Source organism: Hermetia illucens, chromosome 5, assembly GCF_905115235.1.
Source record: "Hermetia illucens chromosome 5, iHerIll2.2.curated.20191125, whole genome shotgun sequence".
NCBI lineage: Eukaryota > Metazoa > Arthropoda > Insecta > Diptera > Stratiomyidae > Hermetia > Hermetia illucens.
The window spans coordinates 75,170,091-75,190,923 of NC_051853.1; the positions used below are offsets into that span (position 1 = coordinate 75,170,091).

General features: G+C 38.8%; 1 protein-coding gene across 4 annotated transcripts in view; it reads left to right on the forward strand.

Moving 5' to 3' along the window:
• LOC119656655 (dentin sialophosphoprotein) overlaps positions 1 to 20,833 on the forward strand; it is a 57,016-nt gene that overhangs the window by 32,848 nt on the left and 3,335 nt on the right. For 3 of the 4 annotated variants that reach the window (XM_038063124.1, XM_038063122.1, XM_038063126.1), the window contains exon 4: positions 15,208 to 15,446. In XM_038063124.1, the coding sequence (XP_037919052.1) occupies positions 15,208 to 15,446 (239 nt within the window). Of the gene's footprint in view, positions 1 to 12,700; positions 13,618 to 15,207; positions 15,447 to 20,833 lie in introns of those variants that run through there. The other variant, XM_038063125.1, reaches the window with a different exon arrangement.

Here is a 20,833-nt window from a genome sequence, read left to right on the forward strand (position 1 = left end):
TCTAGCGTGTGCTAGAAATGAGAATGTGGTCTAATGTGGATTAATATGATACTGGACATTTCAATCAACCGTCTTTTCTTGCATAACCCGGCTTCTATAAAGTTAAGTCGTTCCCAGCATATTGCAGTGTTTAAAGGAAGTAGTTTGGTATTGGATAATCCATAGCCTAGACTATCTTGCCCTACTAACTAAAAGAAATTGCCGATTTTGCAAGCACATATGAAAAAATGAAAACTTACCCTTCTGCTATTCTTCTTAACAGCTACCATTGCCTCCTACTGGCATCTTTGATATCTGAACAAACTTCAGAGGACCAGGCTGAAGACATCTGAAAATTTTCTTTGATCATCTTCAACCCATCCCATATCAAACATAGGCCTATAGTATACTTATATAGTCTTCCTTCAACCATCTCGATTACAAGATCTGGTATCGACCCATTGTTGCTTCTTCTTCACGCTTCCTCCGCTTGTCCTACCTGTGGCTGTTTGAACAAAGAATAGACCATACTTTAACCTGTCTTCGGACGCTGTTTCTGTTTTCCCCTTCGTTGTATTTGTCATTGTGTGCATTCTATCTAGCTTTATCATTTTTGAGTATTAATTTGCTCTATTTCAATCAAACCAAAAATTTCTGATGTTTTTCTGAACTCCCATTATGCCGCACACCATTTGGATTGTCAGACATTCCACTACGTCTAGCTCGCGTATCCCTTTCAGAGGACAAAACTCTCAGCCTACGCAACAATTCACAGAAGCCCAACCTTCTGGCACCGATACAGCCACCAATCCAGGTATTACACCCTCCCCACCAAAATAAGTCTCCAGGTTAAAAAACGGTACTTCCTCGAATAAGGTGTCAAAGTATGTCAATAATAAAGATAATTCACCTTCTTAAATTCGCGAGTCAAGCTTATAAAGGACCATCATGCGATAACTTCATTTAAAATTGCTTAAGCCTCAATAAGGTTTAACCGCCAATTCTTCTCTCAGGTGGTAAGATGTAATCAGCAGGCCGGACAAATGCACGAATTGGCGGTGTCGCTATTCGATTATTCTGGTTTCAGAACCAAGCTAATATCCTATTATCTTATTAGCCTCTTCTGGGTACACACTATGTTGAGTCCTCCTTCCTTGATGGAGTTCCACACAGTAAATTTGGTGCAGCCCCTAACTCTTGCATAATTAACTATAAACAGCGCATCTCGCTCCCTCCATGCATATCCACCTTTCATATACTATCCGCAAAATTCTCGAAGATTAGTTCTTCTCACAACTTCTATATGTGGACCTAGATATTCCTATTCACACAGCTGGTAACCCTTCTTTTGCCGTGAAATCCCACCCTACCTTACCCCTATCCTCTTGTTTCCAAATTTCCAAAAGGTACACCAATGACTGGCTGACCGCGTGCTTCGATCAGCTCACAATAAAAGAGCAATATAGCTTAGTCAAACAATTTTTCCACTGCCCCTAACCTTCTTGATTTTTCAAATTTCACTTCACATCAGGTTGTATAGGTTTTGCAAGTCTGATTCAGAATTTTCCAACTCAAATTCACAATCTTCCAAATTAATTTTATACCTTTTCCAATTAACTGCAGACTTTTCCAAATCAATTTCGAAATTTTCTATTTCAAATCCAGACTTTTCCATTCCAAATTCAGAATTTTCCATTTCAAATTCAGATTGTTTCAATAGTTTACTATTAAGTTTTATACCAACTTTTTACCACTGGATAAGGGTGTAGCTGAGATTCTTTCAAAAAATTCTGAGCCACTCATCAATTTTTTATTATCATTGGTTTTAATGGATCATGATCTTCGATCAATACAATGAAGAGTGTAGCTACTTCATAGCGCAGTTCACAGCTTTTAGAATAGAATAATGCTGTAAATCGTATACATGAACTATGCATTACCATTGTTGAAATGAATACGAATACATTATATAGATCTCAACATTAATTTCTGGATGCAAACAACAAATTCATACCGAGCTTAGGATTCTTCACCAACGGTTTGGAATACGAAATTCTGTGGGGGAAGAAATAAATGCCAACCACAATTTTATATATTACTATTATAATATCAACTTATGTCATCGTTCCTCTATGATGACGATCTCCGAGGCGGAAAGGTCGGGAGCGATGTTGACGCGTATTCTATGTAGCCCTTCATCGAATACGCGGGTGGGGGTAGAGTTTTTTTTCGTTTTCGTAGCAAGATAGGTGAATGCATTTACATTTGACTCACGTAGCGGTACACGGTCAAACTGACAACTTAACACCTTCCCATCGTCAGAGAACTAGCTTGGAACCGTTTGTCACATAACTTCGGACTAGCGCTGGACCGCTCTCGCCTTGTGGGGCCTTTAAATCAGAGAATTCCTGTTCCTATTAGTTCAAGGAACTCCCTGCCATCCGGCCCCTCCATCGGTCGAGCTATATCTTCATTGGAAAAAGAAAAACCCGAACATAATGCGCAATACGGCTCCACCTGTCACCTCCCCTCAGCATCTCGCCGACAATGTTATCTGGAGAGAGATCCCCCGTGTTGCTCACTAACGAACTGGGGCACGGATAGAAATGACCAAGATGCTGTAAGAAAACTACTATAAATTCATTAGTCGGGCGGAACTCCAGACGAAACTTCTTTTCTAAACTGCACCCAAAGCTGCGCAAATGATTTGAAGCTAAAGTCGAGTCGAATAATTAATTGCAATACCACTCTTCTCTTATTGATCACAAAATGTCACCTGGTTTTTTTGAAAACATTACGATAATGGATATAGGATAAAGAATAATTCTTCATCCCTTTCTTCAGCTGAAAATATGCATCCTGTAACTCATGAGGGTCGGTCGTTCTCGTTCTCCAGAATTCAGCTCCTAGCTCACTAATACAATTTTTTAAATAGTAGACAGGCTCCAGGAGTTAAGAAACACATCTCCTCGCCTAGTTATAGGACTTTAAAATCACCAGCAGTGAGAATGGGTGATCGATTCCTGGACTCTGCTACTAAATCCTCGAAAGGGTGTTTTCCACATAACCAAAAAGCAGCCTTGCCGATTTCATTTATGGCTCAGGTACATTTATCCAGTATTTTGTCGAGCTCATTAATAACTGCAACGTCTATATCGATCTTGTGAACTAACTGCATCAACAGATATTTCCCAACCTCACAATGATCGAGATTTATTTCTATGAATCTTACCGTTGTATTAAGTTTAATGCCTTCTTGCATAGAGGGCATGATTGGCTTTCAGCAATATATCCGCTGTCCTTCTCAGCTGACTTTTTACGAAACCGAACGGGCTAAGTCAAGGAAGGAGATTAGGGGGGTCGAAAGAGTTTACCTTACCTCCACAGCGGTCCTCATAAAATGGGAGGCTCTTAAGCGAACCAGCTAACGCGGTTGTTCAGCAAACTTTTGTAAATATGTGGTTAAATCAGGTATTCACAGAGGAAAACTGCCTAGATAACAAAATGCCACTCAATATTGAGATGATGTACATTTCCTAACAGAAAACCTAATTTCTGTTAGAACAGTGAACCGTCTAACCTTCACCCGGGTCGCCATCAAACTGAGGAAACAGGCAATTCTAAAAGGCTAAAAGAAAAGAACAAACCATCCAAACCCAAAGCAACCTCAAGCTCTTCAGCGAAGTAAGACTGACTCTTCGAAAGACTCTGGTCAGAGAGTGAGTAAGTTTTTGGTGCATCTTTAAAGGGTTATAATAGGGTCATTCAAAAGCCGTGTACCCATTTCATCACCATTCTATGGTTGCCTCTGTAAGCGATGGGTTATGACTGCTATAAAAAGGTAGTAGCTCGCAGTAAAATGCAAAAACCTGCTAGCGTTTTTCAGTAAGATATGAGGGAATAAAGCTCCTGGCTCCAAAGGAAAATCCTTACTGAAATGTTTCGGCAAGATATAGGGGACAAAGGTTCTACCTCGAAAGGAAAATCTAATAACGTGTTTAAGCTCGCGGAAATACTGGCTCGTTGTGTGAAACATGCAGATTTTGACATCATTATGGGAGTTACGGAAGTTAATGTTGGTATCTAAAGCTGGCAAATCTTCAGGCGGACCATCATCTGATTGGCCTGTGTGAATTTTGTGCACAATGAGGTAACTGTTGAAGCATATAATGGTTGGTCTTAGTATTTGATGACTTTGAAGCTCAAATTGGGAGGGAGGAGGAAAGGCGACTCTAGTTCATCCTTCTTGCCGATGGACTCAAAGTCCATATTTTCTCGACGGATATCCCACAAATTCTATACTACACCCGCTATTGTTATACATAATATGTAGTTACAAAACATTCCGGGAATATCGAAGAAAATTCCTGTGAAAAATTAACTCACAAAGCAGAAAATTAAGCTTTCATTAAAGTTGAGAATCATATTGTCCATTTTGAGTTTGACAATATGTAAATAACTATAGATGTATCCTTCCATTTTAAACAGCCCCAGCTACATACTCACTACAAAACACCTAGCGGCAGTAAGGGCCACTAGGATGTTATAAAAAGCAGAAGGTCCATGACATGCTTAAGTTTGCACTGGCCTGGGAGGAGGAAGTGATTCGCCTCAACGCAAAACTGACCAAGAAGCCATTAATTCAACTATTCCATGTAGGACCGTAAAATATAGGATACAATATTCCACTTAATTTCGGAAAAGTGATAGTGTGTAGAAGACAAATGTGACTTCATGCAAAACATTGTAACCAGCTGTACTAACGACAGGCATGTGACCTTGCATTATTATACCGCATGAAAGCTGTTTTCTAGTTTAAGAAAGAAACAATTCATAACTACGTTGTCATTTCTAAATCCTCCCTTCGCTGGCCACGATCCGATTTAAGAAAGAATTCATTTCATTTAATTTCTCGTCAGCAAACTCGAGGAGAGATGCAACCCAATCTTAACAACGCATTTAAATTCTCAGATCACTATTGCGTAAAGCTCGAATAGAAGGATGCTCCGCCATGGGTGTCATAGGAAGCAAATTTCATAGAACACTTTTTACCTCGTTACCTCATTATACAAGAAACCAGATCATTCCGCTTTTTATCCTAAAACCAACAACAAACTCATATGATTACTACGCTCCAAGAAATCAGATCTAGTGTCAGCAGAAAACTCCAACTTTAACAGGTTTTCATTGACCTGATTCGCATCTAGATAGATAACACTGTTAATTAGTGATCTCGGTTTCAGATAATCTATGTGAAGCCTGCAACGTTGAGAAGGCAAAATTCATCTAATGAGCTAAAATTATTTTCAAATACAACAAGAATTACCTTTTAATTGCAATTGGTAAAAAACAACAAAACACTGGGTGGAAATTTTTCTGGACATTTCGAAGTTGAACCAATTAAAAGATATGAATGCTATTGAATTTTTACCACATTGATTCGAATTCAGCCATTAGTCGATATTGCTCAAAAGGGGCTATTATCTTCCAACTCTGTACCGTTTGATGAACACTTCATTCAAGGTTTACCACACTCTCCTACAAACAAGGCAGCAAAAATTCCACTATAACCTACTCTACAAACAAGTTCATTGCTCTGATACCGGGTGTTATGCAACACATCTGCAACCCACTCGTAGCTCCACAGAAACTACTTTCTCTTAGACCCAAGGATTTATCTCCAAACATACTCAAACCAGACATCTTTCAACCGCATGCAATTACGCAGCTCTCTTATTGAGACGAAGATTAAATGATGATCAATCAAATCCTTTACAATTTCTTAAAAAAAAAAGAAGGTATTTATGCTGTACGAGTATACTGGCATACGTATAACATCTGCTAGATATACAGTATTTCTTCTTTAAATGATTGCTACTGCTCTAATTACTTCATCAGCAATCCGCATAAGACAAGACAACAATATAATCAGATTGTACGGATTGTAGGTTTAAATTAGCCGCGGTTGGTAGCTCCTAGCTTTTACTTTTTTTCGGTGCAGGAAAAACTTTTGCAGTAAAATTCCACCATAAAAAAGAAAAGTGGCTCTGAACACAGTGGCCTCGACTTGTTTAATCCAACTAAATTTTTTTCTTTGAAAACCACTTTGGTAAGTCTTGTGGAGACACTATGTGTCCCATGTCTCATATGTATCTTCACGGACATAGTGTGTGCTCCCAATGTTGTTTTTCTTAGCTTCAGATCGGGGTATGAGCAAGTAACCGCCGATATTTATGCACAACTGGGATACTTTTGAAATAGTGTTTCGATTGGGTTGGCTAAACTCTTTCGGTTTTGGTAGAAGTTTCTTTCAAGATATCCAAAGTGACAACGTTAGAACAGTGAAGTACAGTTCTAGCATAAAATATATTTCACATGACCTGACTACTTTCCTCCTCCAACATGAGTCACTGAAACTCTAAATGGATTTCAATCTACTAACATGTATCTGAGAATTTTATGTTTTACAAGAAGTTACCTTGATATGTTCTGTTATTGTGAAAGATATCGATGCCTACCAAACCTAAGGCCTCACATATCTGGTAAACCCACTTATCTCAAATCTGTTCGCATATATCCTACTACTACACCACTGAATCTCTCAAATCACTCACTAATGGTGCAGTGCTAATAAAAATCGTTACGAATTCACGCCATCCTCTACCTTAGTAAATTATAAAGCAGGCTGCAGACAACCTGGGCGTACCCGTACCCATGTAACTACCTATAATAAACCAACATGCACACCTATCCACCATTGCGTCTATACTTTTGACGAGGAAATCGAAAGTTGTTGAATCGCTTTAAGATTTTACTTTTTCCATTTTTCATTATATCTAAAATCTGCAAATGTGAGTTTGGGTCAGATTTTTTTTTCATGGTTTATTGGAGTTTATCGCGAATTTATTGTGTTATTGCAGATGGGGATTTATGTTTTTTTATTTTTTTTATTTATTCGTGTTAAAACTGACTGAGATTACGTACCAACGCCCATTTGAAAAATAACAGATTTATTATATACAAAATGTAATCGACTTCATTCATGTATATGTAATACTACCATAAATATCTATGTATGAGCATGTATTGTATTCCCCAAATGTAGGTCAGAAAAATTAAAATAAAAAAACTGAGGACGATATTAGATACAAAGTGGTTATGCAAACAGGTTTCTATTAGTTCGAGATTTTTAACGCAAGCTTGCATATCACATAAAATTACATTTATAAACAATATTTATAGATGAATTCAGGCCTCACAATGAAAACTGATTGGATTTGTGATACAAATATTAAGGTCGTCGGTGTCGTTCGGGGGCATATGCCGTTTAAGGTCCTGGCACTACCTTCATCTTCACCCTTCGATCAGGTCATCTAACGCCTATTGAATCCGTCCAGCATTGCCTTAGTTTTCCTTCTGGTCTCTATCCTTCAGGTTTTCCTGCGAATACCTTTTTGGTATTCCTGTTTTGTGTTTTGATCATTTGAATTGCGCACAGCTTATAGTTATACCTGATTCGCCATTGGTTTCCATACTCCTAGTCATTGCGTTCTAATATCTTTAAAGCAAGTAAAAAGCAGTGATATAGCCCTGGATAAGATAGTCGCAGTTGCTCATAGATATGATGTAACATCAAATATGTTGGAGGGCAACATTAACCAATGTTACAGGCCCTCCAATTGCGGATTCCGCTCCGGGCATCAGTGAAATTGAACCTAAGAAGGTATCCGAGACTTAATTTTCCTCTATACCGCTGTGACTGGATACCCAGCGTAGCTCCACCGTATTGAATGCAGATACAAAGTTCTATTGATTGCTACAGATGTGTGAAGTAATCAAAGGGTTGCACAACGCCCTCAAAGCAGCTTGGCTAATGCTGCAGATTGCAATGCCCTTGTCCTACTATTGCTCGTCAATCACCTGCATACACTTCAGCCTGAAAGGCCGTTGTATATTGTCCCGGGGGAAAAGCCAACTTCTTGTTTGCTTCTTCTGCTCAAGGGTTTAGTGCTGAAAAGTAGCTCCAGTATTCTGCATATGCATTGGTGCGGAGATAGTTATTCTTCCAAAATTTGGACAAAAGAGTGAAGGCGGGCTTCGCGTGGTTGATACGTCAACGATCTAGAGAGGAAGAATATCAAGAGATGGATGACCTTGCCTTTATGAGTGTTCATCTTCTTTCCGACTCTGCTCGCTCACCAAATTCAAAGCCATTTGGCCAGGGTCCACGATTCAATGAGAGAACAAAGAAATGTCATCCACATAGTCGAGGTGTTTGAGGGAAAAGTAAATAGTCCATTGAACTCATCCAAACATTCAAGACAAAGCGGCGTGAAGAATGTCATCGATAATAAAAACGAAAGGTATCGGTGATCGAATGCAACCCTGGTGGACTTCGCTTTGGATTTCAATTTCATTGAGATTTTATTTCGAAGCAGTACGCTCCTTGCCTGTTCACCCAGATCCTGAAATCGCTGAAGAGCGAAACCAGCCTGTCAATAAAGCTTTCGAGGTTTTCTTCGCCGGCTTTACTCTAGTTGAGCATGGTGGTGGCAAGGATAATTTAACTTATGTTTGGTGGAGCACTCAGTATTCGCATGTTGTTAGCTTTCCAGATCATCTACATGAGGTGGAATATCATCAATTGAGAATCATGGTGAAATGTCCGAAACCACCTACAAACTCTTTCTTATTGCGAAATACGGTAACGAAATTGTTGCCACTGACAATTCACATAGTGGAATTCCTTTTGTAGAGGCTTTTCTCGCATTTTTCTATGGTAATAAGATAAAAGCGCATCATGCTCACCCCAACTCGCAGCTATCAATATACCTTATGTCCATCGGCCACCCCTACCCATCCGCAGCCAACAAATCTTTAACGTCCTTTTTGAACTTGGACAACAACTGCCCCTCCGAGAGAGACAAAAAAATACTTTTGATGCGGGCCCAGTACATATCACGTACAGGTTGTTTGAGTTTGAGTCGTTTGTACCGAAAGAAAGTTGTGTTATTATTCAACGACAGCTGGAATCTTGTGAACCACACTCTGTTCCCCCACAAAACGATATATTACTACCATATCGTTGACCTATATTAAAGAAGTGTCAGAAAAATCAAAAAGCAATTAGATATTCTTCCTGTCTTTTTCTTTAGCCTCTGTCACGTTCACAAGCGGGTTTGACTCGCCGTGATTGGCTGCGTCATTTTATTTGGATATAATCGCAAGGATTTCAAATCACCATCCAGCGTATGAAGCCGTGTCGCTTACCATCGACTTCGATGTTCAGACCAATGCTGGCAAGTGAATTCTCGTTAGCGCGAATTACGTGATTATACCATTGAAGACGCTTCTCTAGAATTTTTTTCACGGTCGGTACAACCCCATATCGATCGCGGATATCCTCATTTCAGATGTGATCAAAGCGTGTCACTCCACTAGTCCAACGGAACATCTTCGTCTCCATTACCCCAAGACGCCGTTTATTGTCTTTTATAGTCGGCCAACACTCACAGCAGTACATTTTAGATTTGAGACATTCATTCATACGTCGATCACAAAGATGTATGTAGAGCGCGAAAAAGCTCTACTTGGCATAACAAAATTCAATATACCAACCAGATTGATTAGACTCGCTGGGTTGATCGTGAGTAACACCTGAAGCTAGACCAAAGCACCCGAATAACTGTCAGCAATATTCAATATCCTCAAAGAACTATGATAGGGAGGTGTACTATCGTATATCCTCTTTAACTTGAAAAAGTGATCCGGGACTCAAAAGAATATGAAAGATACCTTCTTCATGAAATGCATCCAATTACTAGCCTTTCTTGATGATATTCATATTATGTGTAAGAGTAAACGTACCATAAGGCATCTTTCGTCGAGATTGACCTGGAAGCACAACTGGGCGATATAACTACGAAGAAGTTAAATCACTTCCCTATTTTGGGTCAAGAGTCACTGCCGATAACTACATGAATGAAGAAATCTATCAAAATCTTCTCGCTCATAATCTCTCTTCATAGGATCAAAGTTCATTTTATAGAAGACATTACCCCAGCTTTTATATGTTGTTCCAAAACTTCAGTCATGAGGAAAAACGAGAGGAACGCAGGTTCCCTAGAGAATCTCCCGTATTGTAGAATGGACGAAGATGATGAAGGAAGAAAATCTACAAGGATAATATTTATTATAAGCGTAAATGAGATATGTCCTACTAGATGATGCTGCGCCATGAAAACTGTTGAGACGTTTATGCAGGGGGAGAGGAGCGGCCCTCTTCAATCAAGGGAGGAAATAAAGAGGGTTCGCGGAAGGAAGAATAAGGTCCCCCCTTTCTAACGTCAAGAAAAAAATTCTGGCATCATTTGTTGAAAGGTTTTGGCACCTCAAAAAGGGAGCCTCCTCTCCCCTACCCTAAACTTTTCACCCGGGGTGGGACTGAAAATACCATCTTGTCAGACATTAGAGTTGCTGATCTATTGGAAGAACAAAACTCGCGGATGACAAAAATGAAATACATGAATTAATAACTTGTTTGGGCTTTCACTTGAAGAGGCGGCTCGGAAACGTGGTGTACGAATAACAAAACAGCTGTAATTCCAGAAGAGCAAGACCCACGACGTGGTAAAACTGAACACTCACTACAGGTTCGATCAATATTGAGAATCGATCCCCATTACAATAAACACTACGGTTACAAAATGCACCAAAATGTTCTCATTGATTCAATGGTAATATCGTGCTTATATTGTCGCGGCCACCACTAACTACTACTAAATTACATTATTAGGGTTTCTCAAGATTCCAAATACTTTTTACTGTATATTCGGGAATACAACGCATGCTTTCAAATAGCACCATCATATCGTCATTTCACACCCACATTCGAATTGGAAGAGCATAAAAGTCCAAGGGGTTTAACGTAAATGCCTGTCGTATAGGCAGAATCCCACGGTCCTCTTCAAACATGGATTGATTTGGAGACCACAATCAGGGTCCTGCCAAAATTAGCACAGCGGTACCGGTTTATACTGCGTGTATGAGAGGCCTATCTGATACCTCTGCCGCAACTAAAGCGAACAGCGCGCCTGAGTTGTACAGCGCAACTCCACACTACAGCCCACAAGGAGCTCGGTTCGCGATATAGGCACGACCACCAACCGTAAATAATCGACGCGGAAGCACATCCCCCAAGAACTCTTCAGAAGCATATACTTCAGGCCACCATCCCGTTTCCGATGATACCAAATAACCTCCGGTACACTTCCTGGCAATAGCCACTTCAGATGAGCCCCCCTCCGGTCTGATCGCCCACCTCAAGTACGTGGTGACGGTGTGTTCCATCTGATTTCCTCACTTCTTCCAGTACATGAAGTAAATCCACAGTTTTTCCAAATATACCTGCACAGAACAACGTCTGCCCAGTTCAGCTAGTATTTTATAGAGAAGAATTTAGGAAGAAAGATTTATGATGTAACATTACCGATTTGGTCAGGTGAACTTGTTTGATGAAAATGCAAAATCATTCACTACCAACAGGAACCCAAACTTTTAGTGCTGCGACCAATGCCGACTTCATTTTATAAATATTTTTGAGGTTTAACAAATAATTTCATCCATTGCCGACCAGGAGAATATAATATTTTCCATTAAATTTGAACGTAGAACGTGTACATATAAACCAGCCGAGAAATGTATCAGCAAATTTTCCACTACTTCAATTGGTACCTTTAAGAACCGAGCTTGCAGAAGGTCTTTTCTATTTGGAAATACTGTAATTTCGTTATAAAAATATTAAATTAGTTCAGCGTTTCGATTACTTTAATTTCCGTAAAATAAGTTCAATAACTGTATGGTAAATATGGAGCCCCTTCTATATCGTGATATATAATACCCGGATATTGTCATTCGCATTAGGTATAGACAACGAATAACAATAACTTTGTTTAAATTCTTAATTCGTTTGTATATACATTTTATCTACCTAAGGTTAATTGCAATAAAACAATTGGTAACTTCCTTATAAATTAAACAGAAGTCCAGTTATTTTTAATTCTAACCAATATATGTAATTTAGTATGCATACATTCAGAAATAGACAACGGAAATAATATTCGAGCCGTATAAATAGCTTAACTGCTTCCTTATTTGTATATACATAAACTGCAACCTAATATATACCTTCCTTTTCAGCCATATTTGAGTAAATTTTATTAGGGAAATTCACATACACATATTTATAAATATGAATTTTATTTATTTTGCTATATCAGTATACGTACTATATTTGCACCAGAGAATTGTTTTTTTAAGTACTCATTTCAATTAAATTATTGGTTAAATTTTAAATACATATATATCGAATTGGGATCCTTACCATACATCTTGATCAAGTTGAGAAACCAATAAAGCAGACACCCTGACCAAAAATATCGAGGACTAATATAACGGACAGGACCAGACCACCACGCAACATATGAACCTTTTCATTAAATAATCACCTTATATCGCCCACTAAGACATCATAGAGCATCCAACCGACATTGGCATGACCATTGACTCCTATCTAAGATGCACTTTTTAGTAACCATCTTTGTGTATCAAAATGCACATAAGTACATCCATACCAAAACAATAATTTTGTTATCGAATCTCAAGAATGGAAAATAACAAATTCATCATTTTATTATAATTGCTCATCTCTACGAAATTCTAGCAAGTGGAACAGAGTGTAAACAAAGTTATTGGCCAATTGATTCGAGCAATTGGACCATCCCTTCTACGTACAGCCGTGCAAGGTAACTCTCGATCACGCTCACGCACTTCATTCGATTCAGATTTTACGGACGATGACGATGGCGAAACATCCAATCCCAGTGGAACCAAAGTAGAAATTGATCTACCAAACTTTGATGATGATGACGATGCAACAAAAACTAGTGAGGACAACAGTGTCTCGGGTGGATCGCAAGATGGAACATCATCAACAACAGAACCCGGTTATGTTTATATGAAAAAAGTAGATGAATCTAATTCCGATTCTGATATCTTATCAGTCAGTCTAAATACCGATCTTATTACTAGAACTGATTCTGCTACTGATGGCAATAGTGATGATGCTGATACCAAAAATGGTGGAGAAGAAGATAGTGGTAATAATGACAATGGTAATGATGGTACAACTGATAGTGCAGATGAAGAAAACAAAGATGATAGTAATAACGAAGATAGTAGCAATAGTAATAATGATGACACCACCCCAGACACCCAAGAGGAAAAAGGAGGAGATGAAAGTTCGTCGGATTCTGCGAATGATGCGGAGGACACCACAAAATCGGAAGATAGCAACATCATATAATCCACATTACCCTTTTTTAAATAAATACAGTTATAATGGGATATTTTGTTAATTTTTATAGACAAACCTTAGTTTATTTTTTAGTTAGAACTTTAGAACTCAATATTTTTTGATCATTAGTTTAATTGTAAATTACCGAAGCTGCTTGTCCACCATATTTTGCCTCCATTCAAAAACGTTTAACATCATTAGTTGTAATGGTTTCTAAACATCATATATAATGCAACATTTCCTTTTAAGATTTTTTTTAATAAAAACAAATTTATTTGGTTACATTTTGGGTTTTCAAAATCAGGCGTTCACAAATTTTAATTTTTTGTAAATTGTTTAGAGTAGACCCAGTGAACAAATCCATTATTTTTGGATAATGATTCGAATTGACCTAGAAAAGGTAGAAAATATAGAATTTTGCTTACGATCATAATTTAGTAATGCATATCACATATTGTAGCACTTGTTGCCAAACCATTTTATCATTATAACATCTTATTGCCGTTGTCTTGCCATAATTCATGTCACCTTCCATGAACTTCTAGTTTATCATGACTTTTCGACTTCCCTTCTTTCACTACATTCAATTTGAAATTATTGGAGACATCCGACCTCATACATATTACATTCTGGTTGCAAATTTACACCAAGTAAATTAGAAATGAATAAAATTTAACGCTAAAACATGACAATATTTGACTTTGTACCACTACATTCAGCTGATATACATACATACTTTGGGCGCTAATAATTATATAATAGAAAATATTGAATCATTTTTGTTTCTTCATTTAGTTTCGCAATTGTTTGAGTAGTCGAGTAGAGGGGCTCCAAAAATTATACCATTCGCTCAATTTTGTTTATGTTCTTTCTCTAATGTTCATACTTTCCCGTTTTAATATTATTATCTGCATTTCTTACTCGTATTTTGTCGCTAATTACTTCGTTCCTGTAGCGTAAAATTGACAAACGATACAGCTAAAATAAAACTTAAAACACCATACTCCCGGGAGGACCGAAAGGGTTACGGTCTTCTCTAAGTCATTTTACCAACAAATATGACTTTTCATTTAACATTTATAATTGTTACTTTTTCTATGCTTTGACTGTAATTTTTGTTTCACTTTTGACACTATACCGTTGCGTTTCGTATATGGCATCATAAGGAAGTATAAAGCCATCAAAATTCATATTTGAAATTGCCATTAACATCGTAGAATTTGTTTCGAGCAATTGATGCAACCATTAAATTGTTGGGAGAAACAGAAAACATGGAAACTTTAGTTTGTTGCTGGTTTACATTTTGTTGTGTACTTTTACATAACTTTCATAATTTCAGAAACAGCATTGATACGTGTAAATTTTCTATTCCGGTTTATATTTATGTACAAAAACTTTACCTAGATGCCTTACCATTTTATATAAAAATGGGAAAATTATTCGATGAAAAATGAACATAAAGTATTTGATGAAGTAATCATTATCCGATAATTGAAACTAGAAAATAAGCATACCAATGCTGTGAAATCATTTAATCCATTATTTTATTTAATATTACTATTCTATATTATTAATAATTTTAAAAGTGGCTATAAAATTTCATTTCGACTATCTCCTTTCTTTTCTCTTCCGCTTACACAAAAACAATCAAACCAAAAAAAAATACGCAAAATTTGAACTGAATCAATCAAAAATTCATATTCAAAATTACAACCACCATTTGACATGATCAAATTCTCCAATGAAAATCATCTGAAACAATGACGATTGGCGGAAAATCAATAAAAAAAAAACATTCAAAACCATGAAACCAACTGACCAACAATCAATCAATTGCACCAAAAAACCAACACAACATCAACATGTAACCACAGAATGGCGATAATTCAATCGATATGGCTGCATTGACTGAACAGCTCCAGGAAACGATTCGTGTTGCAAGACAAGCGGAAGCCGAACAAGCTGCTCAACAGGCTGCCGAACAAGCGAATCCTGCAGACAATGAAACAGGTTCAAATGATCAACAAGTATCAGAATCAAAAGCACCAGCTATTGATGAATTGACTTTGGATGCTGAAGAGCCTGATGTCGCCGATGATGATCGTAACAAGAGGTAAGTTAAAAAACCAGTTACTTTACAATGTATCAAGCTTTTTGTAAAAGTTTTCACTTTCTGAGATCATCATTGCTCGTTCTTGGAAATCCGGAGCTCCCTCCAAAAAGTACACACTGTTCGACTTAGTTCTGAAGGAGCCACTGATTGGCGTTGAACTAGAGTAGCCCTCGCAGCACCAAAGGGGTTAAATGTTAGCTTCTCGACCTCGTTGCACCGAGTTCGAATTACGCTTATCATGGATGTCTTTGTTCAGTTTTCTGCTATTCCACTAATGTGTGCTTATCTCTTGCCCAAAATTAAGCGTGAATATAATGAAACTTACTTAAGTCGCATTGAGTGAACAGAAAATACAGAAGAAGAAAACCACTATATGGAGCACCTCTCGTCGGCAGTAGCAGTTATCTACCTCAACTAATCGGCCCACTCGGAGCACTTCCTCAATCGCATCAATTATAAATTGCCACGCTCTAAATCATAATGCTTTGGCATCAGCGCATCCACAACATTCCTCACACCAGTTTTGACTTGATAGTCTTCTTGAGTAGCTTTTAAACTGCATCCAAGAGTCTAGTCAAGTTTACCTACATCAGTTTGCCCCACATTCTACCTATTCATCGGAAGTCAGAGTATTGACAAGAGTCATTCACCATTTGGATATTGATTATTACTGAGCATGCAATGTCTCAGTACCCTATACCAATGCACTGCTGGCACTAATAGCGGGATTGTATGTCCTGACGCTATCTATCTACCGATATCTTAAATATATATGAATACCTTAGATATCTCGAAAAGCATATCTCGTTTGGTGAAAGGTAACTGCTGAAAAATATTAATTCCAGAGTTAGTTAGTTCATATTTTTCTTACCATCTAACCCACCAATACATTGGCAGTTGTACGCTTGTCTGTATTCGTTTCCAGGATGTACATCATCCTCCTTTTTCACTCTGCAACTCTTCTTCGGAAACCTGATATCGGCCCAAATCAGAAACGTAAATCAGCCCTTCTTTGCATTTATCACGGTCCTCGAAGAGCACATACCATTCCCCGGCGCACGAGAAGCTTTTTCGACTCGACTGCGCTGATAATGGCAACTTTTTGACTCCTGAGCTTTACAAATATAACTTTCGCTTTGAGATTGGTCACATCGAAGTAAAGTAAAGTATTAAAAAAAACTTAATTTGTGCCTCAACCACTTTTTCTTGGCCAAAAAGTCTACTCCTTTTATTTAGATATATATAGATTCCGGATTGAAAACAACTGCTTTTGTACTCAGGATGCTCTGCACTGCAACCCAAGATCAAGAAGTGTACCACCGGTTCGACTTCTCTGGATTAAAATGTTGTTTCTACATTTTCGTCACTTTTCGATGGTGCTTAGTTTTTTGGTTATCATATCACGAAATTCCTCTTGTTGTATCATTGAAAGTGGATCTTCCTAGTTTTCCTTTCAACACCTTTTATCGGTTGTCTCTCTGGCCAACTATGAATGCAGATTTTTCCGCCGCTAGTGCTTGCTCTTTTTTCAGCACTTCTTTCATTTCTGTCGTATGTGATGAAATCCTGAAGTTCCCATCATCTGTGGAGATGTTTCCCTGCATGATGGAAGTAGCCTTCGCTTGTAAGACCGCTTGACCCCACCTAGTAAGCACCATCTACTCCTCTATCCTTGTTTTCCGGATGAGATCCATCCTTTCCACTCCACTGACTGATAGACAGCTTCATTCCGCGCAAATCAGAGGCAAATCATAAAACGCTGCCTTACCTCTACACAAAATGGAACTTGATCGAAGTAGTTCCAACATGCTGATCGCTCTCTTATATACATTCGCAAATATCCCATGAGCACGAATTATGACTAGGACCAAAACCATCTTGTTCGGGTATCAGCTTGACCAAAGCATGTTTTTAAGGTTTAAAATCGGTTCAATATCTGTCTGTCCGTCCGTCTGTCTGTCTGTCTGACTTTTTTTTGCATGGATGGAGGTGGCAATCTTACAAAGACACTGCCGCGCCAGGTTGCAGTAGCGTGTGGAATTCTCACCGGGACCGCCGCAAAGCATTACTTCGCGGGGTGGACTGCGTTTTACGCGACCATGCCTTTCGTTCTTCGCGTCCTCTTGTATTCGTTTGATTGCGGTGTTCACCGCACACCAGTTTCCCTCCGATTTCAACATTTTCCCGACGATGTTCTGCGGGCTTAGGGTGGTTTTCAGGGAGTCTTCCAGACCCCTCCTTTCTGAGAGAAATCGTGGACAGTGAAACAAAACATGCTCCGTGTCCTCAGGTGTGCAACCACATTCAGGACACAAGGGAGAATCATCCAGCCTGAATTGGTGCAGGTACTTCCTATAACCGCCATGTCCTGACAGGAATTGCGTCAGATGGTAGTTAATCTCACCGTGTCGTCGCTGGATCCACTCCTCAATACGGGGAATCAAAGTGTGTGAGTCGTCCCACCGTTTTTGCCACTTCTCCAGCGACTCTCGCCTTGCCGCCTTTCGGTATTCTGCATCCTTTTCAAGAGGATTCATTTTCCTTGTCTCGTACAGGCAGCGTGTCTCACTTGCCAGAATGTCTAACGGGATCATTCCCGCAATAACAAACTGCCTCGGCAGATATTGTTCTGAAGGCGCTCCACACCCTTAGCGCCACTAAGCGGTAAGTCATATTCACTCTCCTACGATTACTCTCACACGCTAGTGCTTCCCCCCAACCTGGTGCCGCGTATAATAGTGTGGAACGAACCACTCCGGCCACAAGTAATCTGCGACTATACCTTGGACCTCCAATGTTAGGCACTAATGGTACGCTGGTATTTGCCGCTTTCTCACAGGCAAAGTCCAGATGTCCCTTGAAATCTGTCTGTCTGTTTGTCTGTCACAGGCACTTTTCTCAGAAACGGCTGTACCGATTGACACCAAGTTTGGTGAGAAGGTGGAACCTGTCGACCCCCAGACATGCAGTGACTGATATCCTCCTACGTTGAGATTTAGGGGGGTCTCCATACATGTAAAAGGGGGGTGTAAAATTTTTTTTCACCAAATATAGTCATGTGGGGTATCAAATGAAAGGTCTCGATTAGTACTTTTCGAAGCCGATCTTAGTTTTGAGATTTGTTAAAAAGGCGAGGAGTGGGAGGTGTGCAAAGTGATGATTTCTTTAACGGACCCATTCTCAGAAACTACTCAACCGACAAATGTGGAAAAAATCATGAAGCTGCTTCTATACGGTGCCCAGGCCTCAAAATAAGTTAATAATAGTATATTACCATATTTTTGGAAAAATTGAGTAAAACCCCCCCTTATCTCAGAGTTATAAAAGTTGGTAGTAGTATAAAATATAATATGAAGCATATTATCTCCGAGTTTAATCATATTATTAGTAACAAATTTACAGTAGCACAAAGTTGTCTTTACCGTGCAAATTTACAGCCCGAAGTACTAAATCTGATATGCTAAATGCATATTCTTAACGGGCTACGTACAAATGGGATAGTTCTACACTCAAATATACTCACAGGAGAAGTAAACAAAACCTTTCATACCTGAAGCGCCCAGCTTCCGGTTTCCCGACTTGTTTTTATTTAAAGCTTGAGGGCTCCTGAATCAGCATCTACCTAATATCGAACAGGCCAATTCTTAAAAAGTTCAGTACCCAAACTGACAATGAAACAAACAGTCCAATGTCGGAGTAAGTTTCTTTCCAATTTGGTCGGCCCGTCATCAAGTCGATTGGACTTAGGATCCTTAAGTTGATAGACAAAAATTTTTTTCCCTACAAAGGTGTATCGTACGTATGATTCCAAGATCGATTACGTCTCTCCATTTTTGTCTGCCTTCTCTGCTGGAACGGAACGCATTGCCCGTTTTTCAGGGATAACCCGGATAGGTAACCGCTATAACTTCGTGATTCGTGCAAATAGGCTTATTGTAGAATCCCCACTTTAACGGTATATTGTCACTTCTTTTAAAATTTTCGACTATTTCCAAACGTGTCATTTTAGTTCTTACTATTATTGTTGATTATGTCGTTATCTTCGAATTTATCTATACAAACGGCGAAGTTACGCATAACTTGGCGTATATCCTTGTAAGGATTTGGATTCAAAGCTAGGATCAGACGCTATTCAGGGGATCAGTTGTGTAGTAGATGCATTGAATTGTCAAAATGATGTGCTATTAAAACAGAGTTTTCTTCACCTACTTCTTTGGATCTTCACTACGACAAACTATACCTCTTACTCTTACCATTCATGCTATGCGCGAAGGGCTCTGCACCATAAATACATCCATAGAAATGAACAACACAAAGTAATTTTCGTTTTACAAACGAGGGGTTCCTGAATAAGCCATCCACTTGCAGATGGGCCTGGCCAAGTATCGACCCCCCTCCCGGGCCCGATATTTTCTTGCGGAAAGCGAAATGGAGATTTTAATGAAAAGAAGAAACTCACACAATTTTCATCCCGGACTCAATTTTCCCGCATAATTTTCACCCCGGGCTCGGATTTTCTCTCTACAGCTGCAATCGACCCTATCACCTAAGTAACCCTTTGACCATACATGTCAACAAAGCGGAATCTGTTGACTCTCCCAGAGTCCCTCTAGAGCTTCAATCTTCGATAAAAAAAGTGGATACCTCCCTATCATTTTCGTACAAATACAACTTTGCATTTGGATTTCTTTGGTCGTTGTGGAGCACATTTCTCAAATTATTGACTTGTCAAGAGAGCTAATTTGATCGCTTATGGAACAAAAACAATCACTGCTTTTTGGAGCAAGGCATTTGGAAAGAGTATACTTTCTTCTTCTTTCAGCCTTTTTTTTCAATTGTTCACTGTAATAATAACATCACGTTGATGACCCACCTCCATCTATTTTGCTAAATAGCTGTTAAGATGACAATTTAAAACAATTAGCGGAATCATCATCCTGTGGTCTTCTACAACTTCTGTCCCAAAACAGTTACTACTACGATTGAGCACTTTGGTAAAGTTGCTAATTGAGTTCAATTTGGATGATTTCCAACATCCACCGTTAACTAACGAAGGCTGATGATTAGGTGATCATATTGGTCAGATCCTTTTAAAAATAAGGAAAACTGAAGTAGGTCAAAGGATGCAAGGGTGAATTGTACTATTGTGCTACCAGAATATAATCGTAAAAATACTAGAGACTTTTCCAAAATGCTGGTGCCTACTGTCCCATCTCTGAACAGAGCTACTGACACATCCATGGTTCCTGGACGATATTGAGGGCAAATTTCCACACTAATGTTTCAGAAGTTTCATTTCCTTCCAAAATTAAACATCCAAACTATGACAGTTATATCAAGTTTCATTCTCTTGTTGGGGACGATGATAAAAATATTCCTTGATTAAT